This window comes from Trichechus manatus, unplaced genomic scaffold (assembly GCF_000243295.1).
Source record: "Trichechus manatus latirostris isolate Lorelei unplaced genomic scaffold, TriManLat1.0 scaffold00003, whole genome shotgun sequence".
In the NCBI taxonomy this organism is placed as follows: Eukaryota; Metazoa; Chordata; class Mammalia; order Sirenia; family Trichechidae; genus Trichechus; species Trichechus manatus.
Window position 1 is genome coordinate 13,539,185 of NW_004443939.1, and position 20,034 is coordinate 13,559,218.

A 20,034-nucleotide genomic window follows, 5' to 3' on the forward strand; every position below is an offset into this window, starting at 1 on the left:
TGGTATTCTCTGCTTTCAGCCAGGATCCATCTGACATCAGCAGTGATATCCCTGGTTCCACATCCTCTTCTGAATCCAGCTTGAATTTCTGACAGTTCCATGTCGATATACTTCTGCAGCTGCTTTTGAATGACCTACAGCAAAATTTTACTTGCGTGTGATATTAATGATACTGTTCGATAATTTCCACATTCTGTTTGATCACCTTTCTTGGGAATAGACATAAATATGGATCTCTTCCAGACGATTGGCCAGGTACCTGTCTTCCAAATTTCTTGGCATAGACGAGTGAGCACTTCCAGGGCTGTATCTGTTTGTTGAAACATCTCAATTGGTATTCTATCATTTCCTGGAGCCTTGTTTTTTACCAATGTCTTCAGTGCAGCTTGGACTTCTTCCTTCAGTACCATCAGTTCCTGATCATATGCTGCGTCCTGAGATGGTTGAACGTCTTATCAGTTCTCTTTGGTATAGTGACTCTGTGTATTCCTTCCATTTTCTTTTGATGCTTCCTGTGTCATTTAATATTTTCCCTGTAGAATCCTTCACTATTGCAACTTGAGGCTTGAATTTTTTCTTCAGTTCTTTCAACTTGAGAAATGCCTACTGTGTTCTTCCCTTTCGGTTTTCTATTTCCAGGTCTTTGCACATGTCACTATAATACTTTACTTTGTTTTCTTAAGCCACCCTTTGAAATCTTCTGTTCAGCTCTTTTACTTTATCATTTCTTCCTTTCAAGTTAACTACTTGACGTTCAAGAGCAAGTTTCAGAGTCTCTTCTGACATTCATTTTGGCATTTTCTTTCTTTGCTGTCCCTGTAATGACCTCTTGCTTTCTTCATGTATAGTGTCCTTGATGTTATCCCACAACTCGTCTGGTCTTTGGTCATTAGTGTTTAACACGTCAAATCTATTCTCGAGATGGTCTCTAAATTCCGGTGCGATATACTCAAGGTCGTACTTTGGCTCTCATGGACTTGTTTTAATCTTCTTCAGTTTCAACTTGAACTTGCATATGAGCAATTGATGGTCTGTTCTGCAGTTGGCCCCTGGCCTTGTTCTGACTGATGATATTGAGCTTTTCCATTGTCTCTTTCCACAGATGTAGTCCATTTGATTCCTGTGTGTACCATCTGGCGAGGTCCACGTGTATAGTTGCCATTTATTTTGATGAGAAGAGGTATTTGCAACAAAGAAGTTGTTGGTCTTGTAAAGTTCTGTCATGCGATCTCCAGCATCGCTTCTAACACCAAGGCCATGTTTTCCAACTACCAACTCTTCTTCTTTGTTTCCAACTTTCACATTCCAATCACCAGTAATTATCAACACATCCTGATTGCATGTGCAGTCAATTTCAGACTGCAGAAGTTGGTGAAAATCTTCAGTTTCTTCATCTCCACCCCATGCTTCTCTCCCTAACCCCAGACTCATATATTTAACTTCCTATTGTCCTTTCAAGGAGCCTTGGTTAAGCGCTAGGCTGCTAAATGAAAGTTTGGTGGTTTGAACCCACCCAGCGGCTCCCGTAAAGCTTACAGCCTAGAAAACCCTGTGGAGCAGTTCTTCTCTGTCACATGCAGTCACCATAAACCGAAACAGACTCTGTAGCACCTAACAAAAAATTGTCCTTTCATTTGAACATCTAATATACATTTCAAACTCATCATGCTCATTACTGTTTATCACCTCCTTCCCATTCATCAGGATATTCTGCTGGCTGTACTTTGAAAATATATTCAGAATCCAACTAATTCTCGCTATCTCCCCTGCTACCATCTTGGTTCAAGCCACTATCATCTCTTACCTGATTACTCTAGTAGCTTTCTAGCTGGCCTCTCTGCTTTACCCATGCCTTCCTAGAGTCTGTTTTCAACACAGCAGTTGAAGTGATCATCATAAAATGGAAGATGCGTCCTGCCATTCCTCTGCTCAAAATTCTATAGTTTCCCATTATATTAGAGTAAAAGACAAAGTTTTTCCAACGGCCCACAAAGCCCTCCATGAACTAGCTACCTGATAGCTTTGTAACCTCATCATCTTCTACCCTCCTGCTTGTTTCCTCTACTCTGGCTACTCTGTCTCTATGAACTTTCTTAAACACACCAGACAGGCTCCTGTCTCAAAGCTTTGCATGTGCTGTTCTCTCTCCCTGGAATACACTTTTCTCAGAGATCGACATAGCTCACTCCTTCACATCCTTCAGTTCTTTGCTGATGGAGGCACCCTCTCCCCCTACCCATTTCCAAGCTCCCTTAACCTGTTCTACTTTTCCTTTGTCCCATAGCATTAATCACCTTCTATCATAACAGATAATTTAAGTATCTCGTTGTCTATTATCGACTGTCTCCTCTCATCAGAATATAAGTTCCGTGAGGACAAACCTTAATTTGGTATTGTTTAATTATTGTATTCCAAGGATCTGGAATAATGTCTGGCACGTAGTAGTAACTCAATAAATATTTGTTGACTGTCGAATGAATAATTAATATATTATTGTATTATATTAATCCTGAACAAGCAACTTATTTTGCTTACAAGCAGGTTAGGCTCACAGGTATATGTATCCATTAAGTTAAGGGATTTCATATTACAGACATAAAATATATTTACAGCAAATGGAAAAGTGCATATTCAAGAGTTTAAAGCAAGGTACCCTATGCCTCCTTGCTAAAACATTGCACATCTTTTTCCAAAAAGAACACTGTCATTTGTGTTGGAAATCTGTTGAGATAGGTCACACCCCTCATTGATGATCCCCACAGCATTGTAGAGGTAACTGTGGCACCCAGACTCACAGCCTCACCTCTCTGATGATTTCTGAGGCTAATGGAGCTTTGAACTTGTTCATTCATCCAGGAGCTGCAACAGAAGTTTCATCAGTTGGCTTTGCCCTATTGTCTCTCCTTCTTCTGCTTGATTAGTTCAACAGGCTTCAGATACTAACTCTGATTCTCTGTCTACACACTCAACGTTATTCTGTTTTGTCAATCACCTTTCCTTGACTATCTTCAATCACATCAGAGTTTCAAGTCACGCTTGTACTTTTCACAGGTTGCATGGTTCATTCTCTGTCCTTCAGAATAACTCCTACTCTTGCAAACATATCCCACAAAAACACATGTCATTTGTCATTTTTTTTCCTTTTTCATTTTTGAACATTATCATGACATTTGTTTCCACTATAAACTTCCTTTTACTAGTAATATGGGGTTAATAATATGAGTAAAACACCTGAAAACTACATAAAAATCCATCAAACTTGCTATAAGCTAAATGAACACAAAACTAAAATATCTTGCCAGGCAACTAACACCATCTGCTGATGGGGAAACAGTTGGTATGCTTTGACTCTTAAGCATGACATTCACAAAAATATCCATAGACGTCCTTAGGTAGGAAGTTCCTAAGTAGGGAAGTGTAGGTGCATATTATCTTGTATTCTACATCAGGTGTCTCAAGCACAGTGGCTCTGTCTAATTTTTCTTAGTATTACCAGTACTTCCCACTTTGCCTGCCACATTGTGGACAATAAATGTTGTTGAAAGAATGAAAGAAAAAACGTACGAATTTATACCCTGAAGCCTTTTTCTCTGTGGTGCTCTGAAACGTCCACTGGGAGGCAGCACATCACTTTAGTTAAGAGCCCCCCCCCCCAAAAAAAAAAGGTATGCTTGAGTGATACCATCTCAAATATGCTAGTTCCTGGTGTTTCGTACTTTGAAATAGAAACAAGAGATGATATTCTGTCCGTCTTAATCTACTACTTTAATGGCTCCCAGGCCAGTTATGCATTCGAGTATTATCTCTTCCTGGAGCTTCAAAACATGGCCGTAAAAATGGCTGGAAATGAGTTCTCACTAGTAATTAGATGGTATTGTGGCTAGGGAGATTTGATTGAAATTATTGTTACTATTTTTAACAGTCATGATGATAATACATGCCTTGTAATGATACTGTGTGTAATTCAAGAATCGATCAGCAAGCAAATTTGCAAGGTGTGTTTATGAAAAGTCAATTTCATGAACGAATAAACATATTCCAACTGCTTGTTTTTTTTTTTTTTTTTTTTGGTTCCATTCTACATAACTGGATCACAAGCTACTGAGTTATCATGAAAAGTTTCATTTTTGGAAATTACCATGCCTTTCTGGTATCAGCCAGGTACAATGAGGGTTACTTTTGTTATTTAGACCAATTTCAAGGAGCTATTTCTACATCCCGTGCTCAAGAGCTTTGCTAATTCCAAGTCTGTCCCCAGCAGTAGAACATGATTCCAAGTATTAACTGAATTTTGCATCAGATTACAAATGGTTACTCTTCTCCCTAGAAAAATATTGGTTGATTTATTTAATATTTTCACCAGTGGTTTATGCCAGTCTTTCATTGTTTTTGTTTTTCTTTCCCCCACCCCATTACTTTTAATCTACCTTCCTTCCTAAAACTTTACAACTCTCTTGGACACATTTTGACAATTGAAATTTGCTTTTCCAGAAAGGGCAACACGCTAATGATACAGATAGCAAGAATATTTTTCACATTTAAATGATAAAAATAACCACGGCCTTACCTTTGTAAAAAGATCATGTGTCCAAAAGGGTTGTCATTGTATACTAGGGACAGTCTGGTCATAGAAAAGTGCAAGTCATCCATCTGTAATGGCGTGACAGGTGCCCAATAAATCACAATTATAAATTTACTTTTTAAGCATCTCACATTTTGATTTTTGAAGATTTTGAAGGTGTTATATGAAACTGTTTATCAAGAGAAACAATGTCTGAGTTTTTCTAAGCCAGTGCACTGAACTGATAATGGTCATTCCCAATTTTAAAATCCAGGGCCTCTTTATTTCTCAAAATTTACCAAGCTCATTTTCTGGTTTATTGTTATTTTCCTAGATTGAAAGCATTTTTAATCTTTTATCTCTTTCTTTTGTCCTCTCTCAAGGAATAGATATCTTTTTTTCTTTCTTTTCAGTTTATTCTTTTTTTACTCCTCTCTCTCTGTTTCTATCCCATCCCGTTCTAATGTGGGAACTGTCATATATCTCAGTGAAAATTAAAGCACTGTTTAAAATATATATATGGGGTTTTTAACAAGTAAAATTTTCCTCCCATTTTCCATGAAGTTATAGTCTTGGTCAACGCATGGTCAGCCTTCCAAAGTACAGAAGGCAAGAGACTAGCCAAATATTTTCCCTCTGATGATAAGGGTCCCCAGATTTCCAGCACAAAATAGCTGAACCTTACTCCCCAAGGTCTCATCTCCTCCACAAAACAAACTCCAAGTTTCATGTTCTGTTACTGTGGTTAGTAATCTTTTGTGTCATTTTACTTTCTTTATACCTTTCTGTATGTTTTGAAATTTTTACAGTGAGTATACATTGTTTATATGCTTGTTGTAGAAATAAAAAGGCACTGAACAAAAAACATCTTTAGTAATTCAAAAAAAGTCCATCTATACAACTGTTTATTTGCACACCAATCTTCAGCCAGTAGACTTTTTAAGCTGCCCTTATGATGCTTACCAATTTTGTAGTGATAATATCATAAATTGCACTGATGATCAATCTTTAGTAACATGGAACAGAGCAACAGTGGGCTGTTCGTAAAAATCTTTATTTGCTTTCTTGTCTTAGACTTCTAGCTCCTGCTAGTTTGAATTTTATGCCAATTCTATTTTATTTTCTATCAGTTTTTAGTATGATGTTCGGTAGAAAAGATAGAGGGTTTTTATCAGTATCTTCTGTAAGTTCGTGCAGGTAAGTTTTAACTACAGTAACTAATTGTTTCAGGTAGTCATGACCCCTGTTTGCATTCTGTCAGATATGACCTATGTGAGACTTTTCCACTGGGTGATAAGTAGGATATTTGGTATCTATTTCCGCCTTTACTACATCTATGACGTTAAGCAAGTACTTTGCCTCATTTCCTTAATCTCTGAAATGGGTAGAATAATGAATCCTTTACTTACTTTAAAGAATATTTGGAAGGTAAAATGAGATCATTGATGGAAAGTGTTTTGCAAAGTTAAAAGTAGTATATATAATACTGAGGCAGACTGGCTTGTTTTACCATCAGGGGTTTATTCAACGTTGGGTCTTCTAAGCAAAAGCTATCATCTTCGATACTGCCCACAACACCTGCAGTCAGTGTGGCCAGATAGGTAGGTTGCTACTTCAAAGGACAGCAGAAAATAATGAGGAAAGCAGGTGTTATAAGAATGAAGACTAAAACACTGATCCAGAAATGCATGGTGAAAAAGCAACCATAATTTCTTACATCACTTTCTTGGCCTTGATGGGTAAACCTTAATTTATCATGTGAATTGTTTTGTATTTTAAAAAAAGTTTTTAAGTAGATTATCGCTGATTTTCTTAGAATATCAATTTGTGAGGAATTCACTAATTCCATACAGCTGAGAACAGAGTATGTTAAACTCTTTGTTGAGGGAGAAAAAAAGTCCCTAAAGATTAAGAACCAATTCTCCTTGTCTCTTTAAGTTAAAAAAAATATAGCCCGTTGAGAAAAGTGGCCCTTCTGAACAAACTAACACACACACACACACACACACACACACACACACTCTATTATATCGTCTCCTTTGAAATGACATCTGGCTTAACTTCCATTTTCACAGGTGGAGAGAAGCGGGTGGGGAGTTCTGAGACTGCCATTAGTGACAGTTGAGTTTCCTCTGAATTAAGTTGAATTTTAAGTAGCACTTGAGGGACAATTAGAGGTTCCTCTTTTCTTGGGTCTCCTGTTCAGCACCTGGGTAAGCTCATATTGCCTTGGTAACCAAACCAAACCCCTTTCTTAATGTTGAAAAGGATGATTGACGCTTATCGATCTACGATAGAATGAATTGAGGTTTTTCTCACCATATAGATGAGTTTCTCAATTTTCTTTTTTCTACTAAAGGGCTTTTGTGAAGTACATGTTATAGTGAACTTTTCATAACCCCCCCCCCACCAGGTGTACACAGAGTTTTTTCCTAGTATGGTAAGCTTCCTCTTACATTCCCCAGGCCTCTTTGTGAGGTTTGTCCTCTATGGGGAGAGCGTTTGCATATGTGATAGAGACGAGATTGGCAATGGCTTTTGGAACTTGTACTCTGGCCCCATAGATAGAGGTCAAGCATTAATAGACATGACATGATCTGTTAAAAGAACACTTTCTGGATAATCAGATGACACTGGGTTGACACTTATCTATGTCTTAATTTTTCCACCTCTAAAATGTTTTAGACTTTAAATATGTCCCTGGGATATTTGCTTAGGACTTTCTTAAAATTTTCATAGAGAAAACTTTATCTTTATAACATTTTAGCTTAACACAACATTGCATTTTGTTATTATTGTTATAACAACTACTAAGATTTCTTTTTCTCCCTTGCTGTTAGCTCCCTGAGTACTGTGTCATATATGGATGAACCTAGCCAGCGTGATGATGCCTCTCGCCTTACAGTTCAGATGGAAAACACCTACCAGTTAGGTCTGTTATTTTATCACTCACCCCTGTTTGAAAACTTCTAACCTGGTGACTGATGCTGATGTAAATAATATCTGGTAACCTGAAGTTATCTTCAATCCTAGCACAAAATAAAACCAAAAAACCAAACCAGTTGCCGTTGAGTCAATTCCGACTCATGACGACCCCATCTGTGCAGAGTAGCACTGCACTCCACAGTATTTTCAAGGCTATGACTTTTCAGAAGCAGATCTCCAGGCGTTTTTCCTGAGGGACCCTCTGGGTGGGTTCGAACTACCAGCCTTCCAGTTGGTAGTCAAGCGCTTATCCATATGCACCACCCAGGGACTCCTGGCACAAAATAAGGGACCTTAATTTATTAAGTGATTTGATGCTGCTTTAGTTTCTTCCTCTGCAAAATGAGACCAACACCCACTGATTACTTTTCTTTATCACTGTATCCTAAATACCAAGCAATTTACTCTGTGTCGCTGACATTTATTGAGTGTTACTGAGTTCATTGGATATTTATGAGTTATTTTGTGGAGTTAATTGATAGACTGGTGCCACTCTATGTACTGGACTTAATGAGCTTCTCAATAAATTTTAATCCAATAAAACTGAACGATGTTGTTGTTAGGTGGAGAAAAAAAAATATACTTCAAGGAAAATAATTCCTGGTCCCCTGTCAACAGAGATGTTTATCTCTTACCAAACAAAGATCTTTGCACCTGCCTGTATACTCCAAGGTAGAGTCTGTGGCGAGTAGCTTTTCCCATTCATGTTTCCTCATAGACCTACTTGTTTTCTGTAAATGCAAATCTGTCCACTATTATCGGAACCCATATATAATTACTGCTATATAGAATTCCACAGAGACTTACCAAGGACCAAAGGTAGACCCTATGAGGCAAGGTAGTTCCATCTGTGGCCAGTTAACCCAGAGAAAATTATAGACCATCAATGCATCCCATTAAACCCTGTAGCCAGTTTTCTACAGTAATCACCAAAACTACATGGATTACAGGGCTCCATAATTAGTCAATCTACTAGTATTTTCTGAGTGCCGGTAGTGGACATCTGTTATTGCTGCCATCCAATATACTTTTATACTTCTGGTAACTTTACCCAGTTTCCTTTGAGGAAGCCCCACTGCCACAATCTTCACCATTTTTGGTCCATACCATTCTGGTAGAGTGGACACTGACCTCAGAAATGAAACAGTGGCTGATTCTGGAATGGCATATAACTCTGGTCAAGCCAATCAAAGCTTTTGAGATTCAATTCAGGGAATGTTTGGGCTGTTGGAGAAGCAAATCAGGCCCTGAAACCTGAAAGAATTTTGGGTTTGGCAGTTTCTGCCACCTTGCTCCTACGTGGAACCTGAGACCGAAGCCAGCGTAAGGGAAGGCAGAGCTGAGAGAGAACAACCAAATCCTGCTATCACCATTTGAGTCCTAAATTCAGCTGACTACCCTTAGGCTTTTCAGTTAGATAAGCCACATTTGGGTCAAGTTTTCTCCCACCTCCAGCTAAAAGATCTTAGCCATTTGGTGCCTGTGACTTTGGCTATGCATGCTAGAAAGGTTTGAGTCACATGTCAACAATGTAGAGCAGTCAAAATGTGACGCCCTGTGTGTCTTCTTCATTAGGATATATTTTCATAAACTATTTTCTCAAATAAATTGTCTTATCAGTTTTAGAAATACTGAGTGTTAAGCCAAGTTAAAAAAGTAATTTTAGAAATATCTTAGTATAACAACCAACCCTTTGCTGTCAAGTCAATCTGTTTTCTTACCAAAAGTTTACGTGGATTATTCTTTTATAATTAATCTTTTATGCCTGAAAATCTCATTTTTTAAGCATTCAACTAATCATCTTGTTAATAATTAAAAATGTATATCCACTTCTATTTGTTTCTAGATTTATTTTGCATGTCAGAGGCACTTTTTGGGACTTTGGTAAAGATTCTGCCTTACCCACGCAATGCAATACTGGCCAGCAGAGTGAAGAAGAAAAAACTAGTCAATCACCAGCACTCTTACGTTTAATTAATTTTCGTATTCTATCCAATAATATTTGCATCATTTAAAAACATCTTAAATGTTGAACATGTTTGTTCTCCCTGAATAATTAATTATGTTTTTGTTGTTAGGTACTGTCAAGTCTGTTCCGACTCATAGCAACCTTATGTACAACCAGTCCTGTGCCATCCTCGCAATCATTGCTATGTTTGAGCCCATTGTTGCAGCCACCGTGTCAGTCCATCTCGTTGAGGGTCTTCCTCTTTTTCGATGACCCTCTACTTTACCAAGCATGGTATCCTTCTCCAAGTACTGGTCCCTCCTGATAACATGTCCAAAGTATGTGAGGTGTAGTCTTGCCATCCTTGCTTCTAAGGAGCATTCTGGCTGTACTTCTTCCAAGACAGATCTGTTCATTCTTTTGGCAGTCCATGGTATATTCAATATTCTTTGCCAACACCATAATTCAAAGACATCAGTTCTTCTTTGGTCTTCCTTATTCACTGCCCCGCTTCTGCATGCGTATGAGGCAGTTGAAAACACTATGGCTTGGGTCAAGTGCATCTTAGTTCTTAAAGTGACATCTTTGCTTTTTAACACTTTAAAGGGGTCTTTTGCAACAGATTTGCCTAATGCAATGTGTCTTTTGGTTTCTTTACTGCTGCTTCCATGGGCATTGATTGTGGATCCAAGTAAAGTTAAATCCTTGACAACTTCAGTCTTTTCTACATTTATCATTGGAGCCCTGGCGGCACAGCAGTTAAGAGCTATGGCTGCTAACCAAAAGGTCAGCAGTTCAAATTCACCAGCCGCTCCTTGGAAACACTATGGAGCAGTTATACTCTGTCCTGTAGGGTCACTATGAGTCAAAATCGACATGATGGTAGAAACGACACACCAGCAATGGGTTTTTTATCATGATGTTGATTATAGACGCCAAAAAATGAGATGAAACCTGAATATAATGAACAAAAGAAAAAAAAAAAAAGAATGGAAAACGAAAAGTATATTTCTTGCAATAAAACATCATTTACATTTTCTCATTAATTAATTACCAAAACAAAAATATAGGAGAAAATACAGACTAGAATTTGATGTATCTGAGTTTGAATATTAGTTTGAATTCCTAAATAAATTATGTTTGAGCAAGACAATCAACATCCTTGACTATAAGCTCTTTGTCTATGCATAAAAGTCCATACATCAGAAAGGTGCTGTGACAATTAAGTGAAGTAATATATTTACATTGATTCTTCATTCATTATGCTATTACTTCTGAAAGGGACTAACTCTAAGACTTCACCTTATCACTAAGAATAGAAGCCTCCCATGATATTCAATACAATTCCTATTAATTATGGGATGAGTACTCCACGGGGGTATCTGATTCTTTGAAAACACTGACAGTGAGCTCCAGGTCAAACGAGCTATTGATGCCGTCTTTGCTGCCACATTGAGATAGTCTGCATGAGAATGAAGCCAACGTGATGGAAAGTAGAGCCTGAAGTTGAAGAGAGAGAGAGAGATCATTGAGGTCAGTTTCCATGAGGTGTTTAGGCTGTCATTGGACACTTTCTTGAAACCTGTCATTCTCTCAGCGTTGACTCTGCTCACCCCATGGGGTCCTTCCCATCCATGGAGGGCTTCACTGTCTCCCTGCTTACATCCTCTCCCACCACTGCCTTCTCAGCAAGGAATATCCCCCATCCCTTCACTCAGAATGAGGTAATAACAATAACAGCAACAACAACATTAATAATAATAAATATCTAATGATTGTTATGTGTGTGTGGCAGGCACTATTGTAAGAATTTTAAATATTTTATCTCATTTAACCCTAACAATATAGTAATTCTTATAATTTTCCCAATTTGTGGGAGCTGAAGCATAGATATATTAAATAACCAGATCTTTACTCTCTTTTAAATCATTTGTGGACAGTTTTTTGTTTATTTTTTCATCCTGACCATTCAGGTCTTTGCTTTTTAATTTCCAAAAACATTTTTTCCGAATAAAGGGGGAAAAGATTCTCTCAAAAAAAGAAAAAGTTTTGGCATTCTCATCAGTTGACTCTCAACGTATCTTCCAAAACTTATTTTAGAAGTCAGAAGCTGATTTCCTACATCCTTCTCGGAACTTTCTAAGAGATAAATAGCTGTTGTTGAGTCGACTCCAACTCATGACACCCTTATATACAATGCCATGAAAAGTTGTCCAGTCTGCATCATCCTCACGATTCAGCATGTTTGAATCCATTGTTGCAACTATTGTGCCAGTCCATCTCATCAAGGGTCTCCTTCGCCCTCACTGGTCTTCTTCACCAAACATGTTGTCGTCCTCCAGCGATTGATCCCTCCTCATGACATGGCCGAAGAGTCAGATAGCGTTCTGTTGTGATCCATAAGGTTTTCACTGGCTAATTTTCAGAAGTGGATTGTCAAGCCTTTCTTTCCAGTCTGTCTTATCCTGGAAGCTCCATCGAACCCTGTCCACCATGAGTGATCCTGCTGGTATTTGAAATACCAATGGCAGAGCTTCCAGCATCATAGCAACACGCAAGCCACCACAGCACAACAAAATGATACACAGATGGTGGACCTCCCTAAAGAATCCCTTTACTGAAGCCTTCTGGAATTATTCTAACTTAAGTATGCCATATGTTTCCTTAGACCCTGACAAATGTAGTCATGAAAAATAAACACCTAGTAAAATATATTGACAACTATTAAAATAGAATTAGATAGAATTCTTGATCTCATTCCTTAATCCATATCAATTCTGCAAATAATGATTGTCAGGCCCTGGGCACATGTACGTGTAGTACAATGACAGGGGCATGTACCCAGAGAGATGATGAGGCTAATGCTCCTTGGAGGTGCAGGTAAGATTCCCAGAGTTCAGGGAAGAACAGACAGATCTCAAGCTTCTGCTGTGAACATGGACTAAATGTGACTATGAATATAGACTCTGAGTTAAATAAACCTGGATGTGCTTCCCAGCTCTACTACTGTGTGATCTTGGGCAAGTTTCTCAATGTGTTTAATAAACCTCTGAAAATTCATTTTGTTAAGCATTTAACTAGTCATCTTGCTAATAAATGCAATTAAAAAGTATATTTTTAACGGCAATAGCAGTAGGATTCACTTCAAATTTGTCGAGAGATTAGGTAAGGTAATAAATATAAAGTACTTAGTATAGTGCCTGACACAGAAAATGCTCAATAAAAAGTAGCCATTATTTGTGTTGTGATAACTTTCTATAAAATATTTAATTCCATTTATATTGAGAAATTATACATTAAACATTTCTTATACCTTTAGCAAGAGGAGAATAAAATCTAACCCTGCTTACTAGTTCACTGAGGAGAGAGACAAGTGTGCCTTAGCTACTATCAAGAGGATTAGGAGACAAGGTAGAAATGGGGACCAAGTGCATTGGGAGTACAGAGAAGAGAGTGATTGTGTCAGTCTGAAGGGAAGTGGAAGGCTACCTGGAGAAGAAGACATTTGAAGTGGCCTCGAAAAATGAGTACTATTTGTCAGACAAGCAAGATGGAGAAGGATGTTCCATTTGAAAACAAGAGCTAGAGCAAAGGCACACAGCATTCTTTAAACACACACACACACACGCACACACACACGCACACAAAATCTCATAGTTGCCATCAAGTCGAGCATTCCTCATGGTGACCACATGTGTGTCAGAATAGAACTGTGCTCCAGAGGGTTTCCAATCCTGATTTTCAGAAGTAGATAACCAGGCCTTTCTTCCAAGGCACTTCTGGGTGAACGCAAACCTCCAAACTTTCAGTTAGCAAACAAGTGTATTAACCATTTGCACCACCCAGGGATTTCATCCTTTAAAAGCCCGGTGGAATCAAGAAGACTGGATCAGCATGCATAGGGAGCCAAGAGGCTATGAGTTGGGTAGGGGTTGTACCCTAGACCTTGTTAAGAAAAGAAATAACACAGTAAGATCTGGGCTTTAGAGTGATCACTCTGGGTGCAGTGTGCAGAGTGAGTTGCAGTGAGAGGGAGACATAAAAGCAGGAGACCCAATTAGAAAGATCTTGCAACTTTAAGGTAGGTCACTAACAGTAGGAACAGGGAAGGAGAGGACTTGGAATGCCAAACCTCAACAGTATTGAACACACATTTTTCCTAGTCTAGTAAATGTATGAATCCATTATCTCCTTGTCCCTCCAGAGAACCTGACTGGAAACCTAATTAGGACCACTTTTTTCCTTAAATAGACACCACCCAGGAGATTAAATGTCCCTTCATGTTTCAGTACTATTTTGATTAGCATATGGGGTGGGTGGATATGGTTTGAAATTACTTCTTAGAAAGAAATTCTGTATGTGTTTTTCAGGTCCTACAAAACATTTTCCTGTGGTTGCTGTCAATCATATTTTGAAAGATGTGTTAACTAACTATCTGCAAGAGGAAGAATATGAACCAGAGCTCTGTAGACAGATGACTAAAACAATTTCTGAGGTACATGTGTGATTTTCCCAAAGTGTTAACTGTAACTAGAATATCTGCTGAAAGCACAACAGCCTCCTACTTTTTGATGAAGGGAATTAATTCGCAGTAGCAGGAAGAAAGCATATTTATATTTTATGAAAAGATTTATTAATTAGGTCATATTCCATAGTGTGTGTGTGTGTGTGTGTGTGTGTGTGTGTGAAAACTTTTGGCTAAAACAATTATTATGTGCAACATTTTCATATATTTTATAAAGAAAATGTATATTACTGTCCCATTTACAAAAAATTTTATTGTAGAAGGTACAATATTTTAATTATCATTTTCTCTTCACCGAAGGAGCAACTACCGCTTTGAGGTAGAAATTGTGATCTTAAAATACATTTCTATTTTTATCAACTAAAGGGCTGACAGTTTATCTAGGTTTTCTTTACTTTCTCTTTTACAAAAAATTAGCAAATAAACACGCATGATTAGTCATATTACCGGAATGTCCTGTGTATGGCCCCTTAATTTGACATGAGCCAGACAATATAACTTTAAAGCCAACTTCCTTTGAAGGGACGCCATCTTAACATAGATTTGCAAAGAATTTAATAAATCCTTTAAATTCTGTGCTCTGGATTATCATTTTCCATATGCCTTAGAAAATGTAGATTTATTGCTGGTGCTATCATTTTGATCCTGTATATGCAATCTGATGAGGACAGTGCTTGAAGGAAATCATAGTTATGGATCTACAACAATTAGCGAAAGAATCAACAATTCGCATGCAATTTTTAAAAAATTAAATCCACTGTATGTATGATAAGGAGCTCTGGTGGTGTAGTGGTTAAGAGCTTATCTGCTAACCAAAATGTAGGCAGTTCAAATCCACCAACCGCTCCTTGGAAACCCTGTGGGGCTGTTCTACTCTGTCCTTATAGGGTCACTATGAGTCGGAATCGACTTAACGGCAATGGGTTTGGTTTTTGGTTTATATGTATGACACAGATTAAGATTTTTAAGTTTCAGTGTGGTTAAATGATAAATGAAGACTTTTTTTTTCCTTTTAAATTGGTAGGTTGTCAAAGCCCGGGTCAAGGACTTGATGATTCCACGGTATAAGCTAATTGTGATTGTTTACATTGGACAACTGAACAGTCAGAGTATACGTATCGGAAGCAGATGCCTCTGGGATCCTAAAAGTGATACTTTTTCATCTTATGTTTTCAGAAATTCTTCTCTCTTTGCTCTTGCAAATGTCTATGCAGTTTACTTTGAGTGATAGAAAAGAAATCTAGTTCTTGGTTGTTTTTTTATATCAAGAAATAGACTGTTTTCTATGCTTACAGAAGTTTTCCTGCCCATAACTTTGAGAAAGAAACAACACTAATATTTCAAACAACTGGAAGCTTTTGGACTTTTTCAAACTCTTGTAAGGATTGTAGGAGAGGAGGATGACGCAATAAGGAATCTTGTTTATCCAAAGCAGGAAACAAGCTTTGGTTCCACTAGATTGTTTTTCACAGACGTAGATTTTTATTAAATATTGCTTTTGGATATAATTTTTTAAATTACCCTTTAATTAGAGAGTTGGAATTTCCTGCATTATTCTTTAATGAAGATAAGTGTTTTTTGTTTTCTTTTTAAAATATGGCTATATACCTTGCTCAATAAATGACAGTAGAATATTCAACACGGTATACACAAATGATAAATGATCATATGCCTCAGTGCTGCATATAAAAGAATGCTGGTTTTCATTTTGCACTTAATAAATTGAGCAGCATTCATTAACTGCAATTATTGTTACATGTACGTGACAGGTGAAACTGCTGAGGTAGAATTAATGACTTCATAACAATTACCGTGGTCCCACGGGGCAGCCAGCTAAAACTAGAAGCTCTTGTGGGTTGCCTGCACTTTACAAAATTGTGGGGGAACTGAACCTTGGTTCTTCAATAATGGAAACTATAAAGTGAACAAAAGCCTTTTAGGGCATTGAAGTAGACATTGTGGCATTAAATATACATAATGCTTAATAGTAAATGTATATGTAACACAAAATCATGTATTGGAAGGAGACATTGTTTTTAAATATACACTGCCCGATGTGCCTTTGGATAGGTTTTCCTAGGCTAACAAACTTTTACACAAAATATGTTGTTGGCATCTTACCAAATAAAACATGTGTATTTACCATTTTGTTCCTATGAATTTAATGTTAAAGTGATCCAGTGCGGTTTTGAATGGATGGGCACTAAAGTTTACAGGGCTGAAATAGCTTATTATTCTGCTGGTTAATGTATCTTGTATCATGGATCATTTATTTTTATGGAGCTTTCAACTCTTTGTGTGCGTGTAAAATGATGCTGTAGCATTCTTCTTGGATGGTAAGTGGACTGACTGCTTAAAGGACATTTGTTAAAGGTCAAAGACAAATTATACACATACGGAGAAAATTAGCAATGCTCTGGTCTTAAGGAAAAAAACTAGCAAATGTAAAAATGGTCAATGTTTTATAATCAATAAAATTTATTGATGTCTTATTTTTCCCCAAAAACAGCATATAGTCAAAAATGTATACTTAAAATCTCTTTCTTTCTGCTTGTCCTGACTTTTAAAGAGGCTTTTAAAAATGAACTAGGCAATTTTCTTTATTTCGTCTGCTAGTCCTTTGGTGGGGAATATGTCTGTGGAGTAATTTATCACAACCAATACTGGTTAATCTCTATAGGCCAGTTTTGAATCTGGTTTAGACCACAAGTGTAATAAGTAAATGAGCTTCATATTTTCATTATACATTTGTGAACTTCTCCCCTCTTGGAACAACAGCAGGGGCAATCATAAAACAATTTTGCATGAATAAATCAGATGAAGACACTTCTTGAGGATATAGAAAGCTCATTATAAAAATGGCTTTATTTTTTCAGAGTTCTAAACTCTAATCCATGAGACAATCTCTAACTGTATGTTTTTGACTGTGTTAGAAATCAAAACCTTAAAATATGACGGCAGTAAAAAAAAAAAAAAAAAAGCTTTTTGCCAGCATATTACCATGTACTGTAATTTAGATTGTCAATGATGAATTCTAGCAATTATATAGCCATACAGGAATGTTCAGTAAAAATTTACTAATTGCAACTAACTTGGAAAAATGCTGGTTATCACAAAAAGCTTGTGATAGAATATTTTTAAATAAATGAGACTATAAGGAAATTAAATTGTTTTACTTTGGAAAACCCTGAACTTTCCTGTATGTTTCCCTTTCATTGGGTATTCCTAAAGTGCCATGTTTGTCCCCAGACCTGTTGAGCCCGTCCCTATGTCGGAACCTTCACTTATGCTTTCCCCCTCCTCTGAATGTCCCCTTCCACTTATAGTAACTTTCTTCACCTGTCAGCATCGAACTCAGGTCCCCACTTTTCTATCAAACCTTCTCCATCTCTTCCTTCCCTCCTGTTCTCTCTTCTCTGTTCGCTTTCACAGTTGAGCTCCTGATTATTCTCTAGATAATTTTTAATATTAATTTTGTTTCCCTTACTGGATTGAAAACATCTTGAATACATGGACCACAAACTGTGACAGCAGCAAGCAATAAAATTGTATTCATCTTCACTTTTGAAGCAAAAAATCATGTGCATTGCACTGTGCTGCATGCTACCAGCTACACAGATAATGGTAATACACAGTTCAACCCTAAAGGAGCTAGGATCCTATAGGGATGATAAGAGAAGTACACAAGTTACCACAGTACAGGCTAGAATATGTTGTCATGAGAAAAATCCAGAACAACTTTATCTGATTAAGGGACTCATGGAAGACTTCATGAACGAAGTAGCATTTAATCTAGATCGTGAAGGGAATCAGTATAATTACAACGGTAGAGGAGTTCAGAGTAAAGGAAGACGTCTAGACTGAATAGAACTTAGGATTCATGAAGGGAAGTAGTTGGAACTAAGATTGGAAGGGTATATGGTAATGTGAATGTCTGACTAAGAAAACTACACTCAGACTGTGAGTACCATCGAAGGTTTTTCACTAGGCTAATAGTGTAAGTAAAGTGACTTTTTAAGAAGATGAGTATGTAGATAAAGAGCAGGAAGACCAGTTTGGAGAGGTGAAAGGCAATGAGAGACTGAACTAGACTGTAGCATGGAAAATGGATAGGAGAGGACAATAGTATGGGACATTATAAGGACACAGTCTGTATGATTAGGTACAGAGGAAGGAGTCAGAGGTAACTTTAAGGCAACATGACAAGGCAGTTGAAAGTTACAGACTCTGGATATTTGCAGACCTAGGGCTGAATCCTGAGCTCCCACTTGGTAGTTAGGTGAACTTAAATTATTGACCTCACAGACCCTCAGTTTCCCTATCATAAAGTAAGGATACTACCTCACAGCTTTTGGGAAGATTAAATACTTATTTCTGGTCAGCCCTTAACTACACAATGCCTTCCAGTCAATTCCAACTCATAGCAACCCTGTAGGACAGAGTAGAACTGCCCCATAGGGTTTCCAAGGAGCATCTGGTAGATTTGAACTGCTGACTTTTTGGTTAGCAGCCAAGATCTTAACCACTACACTACCAGGGTTTCTGCCTGATAGGAAGCCCTCAGTAAATTGTATGGTTGCTAGTTGAAGGTTTGATTCTAGGTAACTAGGAGATCTGCGGTCCTGTTAGCAAAAGTAAAGAAGTCAGTAGAAAGAATTTGAGGCATAAAATGCTAAGTGTGTTTTTGCACTTATTAAATTCAAGTTAATAATGGGAAATTCAGGTGGAGGTAGCCTCAGGCAGCTGAAAAAGTGGAACTGGAACTGAGGTACAACATCAAGGTGAGAGACTTAGACTTGGCAGTCATCCAAACTGAGACCTAATATCTTCTTCCTGCTTTATAAATTATTCATTAGCAGAATTTTCAGCAAATATAGCCAGTACTAATAGCAAATTACTGAAAATTCAATTAGCTCTGGGAATGTCAGCAGGAAACCCTCCCCCAAAATCAATCGGGAAAGTTTTCTTTCACAAAACCAAAATTAACTGATGTCTTCCTTTTTTTCTTCATTTTTTAATTTTTATTTGATCCATTTCTATTGTTAGAGAGCGTAAGAAATGTAAAGGTCCTCTGAAAAATATGCTAGCATCTTGACTGGAAGTACCAGTGCTGCATTGTGCTGTCATTGCTAATAGGACAACTTTAAAGAACAGGAGGCCTTTAGAACGGAGTCCAACAGATTATATATTGGGAAATTAAGCACTACTTCAATTTATTCATTTTTAAAACCTTGGGAATGATCCAATATATTTGAGTGATTTTTAAAACAGCAGTTGAGAAATTAGAGCCTTTTAAATCTAGCTATTTTAGAGAATGAATGCTTTCCGTGGGGCCATAATTTGACCTGTCTCTCTAGGTAGTCTCAAAAAATGCATTAAGAAAAATCAACACAGAAATAGTTAATGGCAATTTATTGTGTCTTTTAGCTCCCCAAATTCTTCAAGGAGTGGCCTGCACCCACTTCCTCTGATTTCCTCTGCTACTGTCACCACTTTTACTGCCTGCAGTCTGGTTTTCATCCTCACCAATGTGTTAACCTTCACAAAAGGGCAGACGTGGACTCCCCCACAGCCACCACCAAATCTAGGCAGCATTTCAACAGCTGCATTCCACCTCAGCTCTCTTCTAGATTCATTTGAGAGGCAATGTGATGTAGCTGGCAGTGGGAAAGGTACAGGTTTGCAAGGCAAACATCTTCACCAGCTTCCAACCCTCACTGCAAGCATGGCTTTGGGAAAGGTGGCTAATGTCTTGAGCATCATTTTCCTCAAAGGTAAACAGGATTGTAATGATGACCATTACTCACGCACTTATCGCGAGGACTGAGTGTCCGCAAAACGTCTGAACCATGGTAGAAGTTTGCCCTCGACCTCTAATTTTTTTCCTGCCGAAACTGTTTTCCTAAAGAATTCAGAGTGTTTTTTTGTTTATTTGTTTGCTTGCTTGGTTTTTGTTTTTTTTCAAGTTCTGCTCATCATCGTAATGTGACACTGTCGATTTCTTTTCAGAGTTTT

The 20,034-nt window shown here is 37.7% G+C and overlaps 1 protein-coding gene across 1 annotated transcript in view; it reads left to right on the forward strand.

Moving 5' to 3' along the window:
* The window catches only part of DYNLT5 (dynein light chain Tctex-type family member 5), a 25,268-nt gene extending 9,627 nt beyond the window's left edge, over positions 1-15,641 (forward strand). The window contains exons 3-5 of the mRNA XM_004369030.2: positions 7,402-7,493; positions 13,865-13,989; positions 15,044-15,641. Of these exons, the coding sequence (XP_004369087.1) occupies positions 7,402-7,493; positions 13,865-13,989; positions 15,044-15,247 (421 nt within the window). The 3' untranslated portion in view covers positions 15,248-15,641. The remainder of the gene's footprint in view (positions 1-7,401; positions 7,494-13,864; positions 13,990-15,043) is intronic.
* The last annotated feature ends 4,393 nt before the right edge of the window (positions 15,642-20,034 follow it).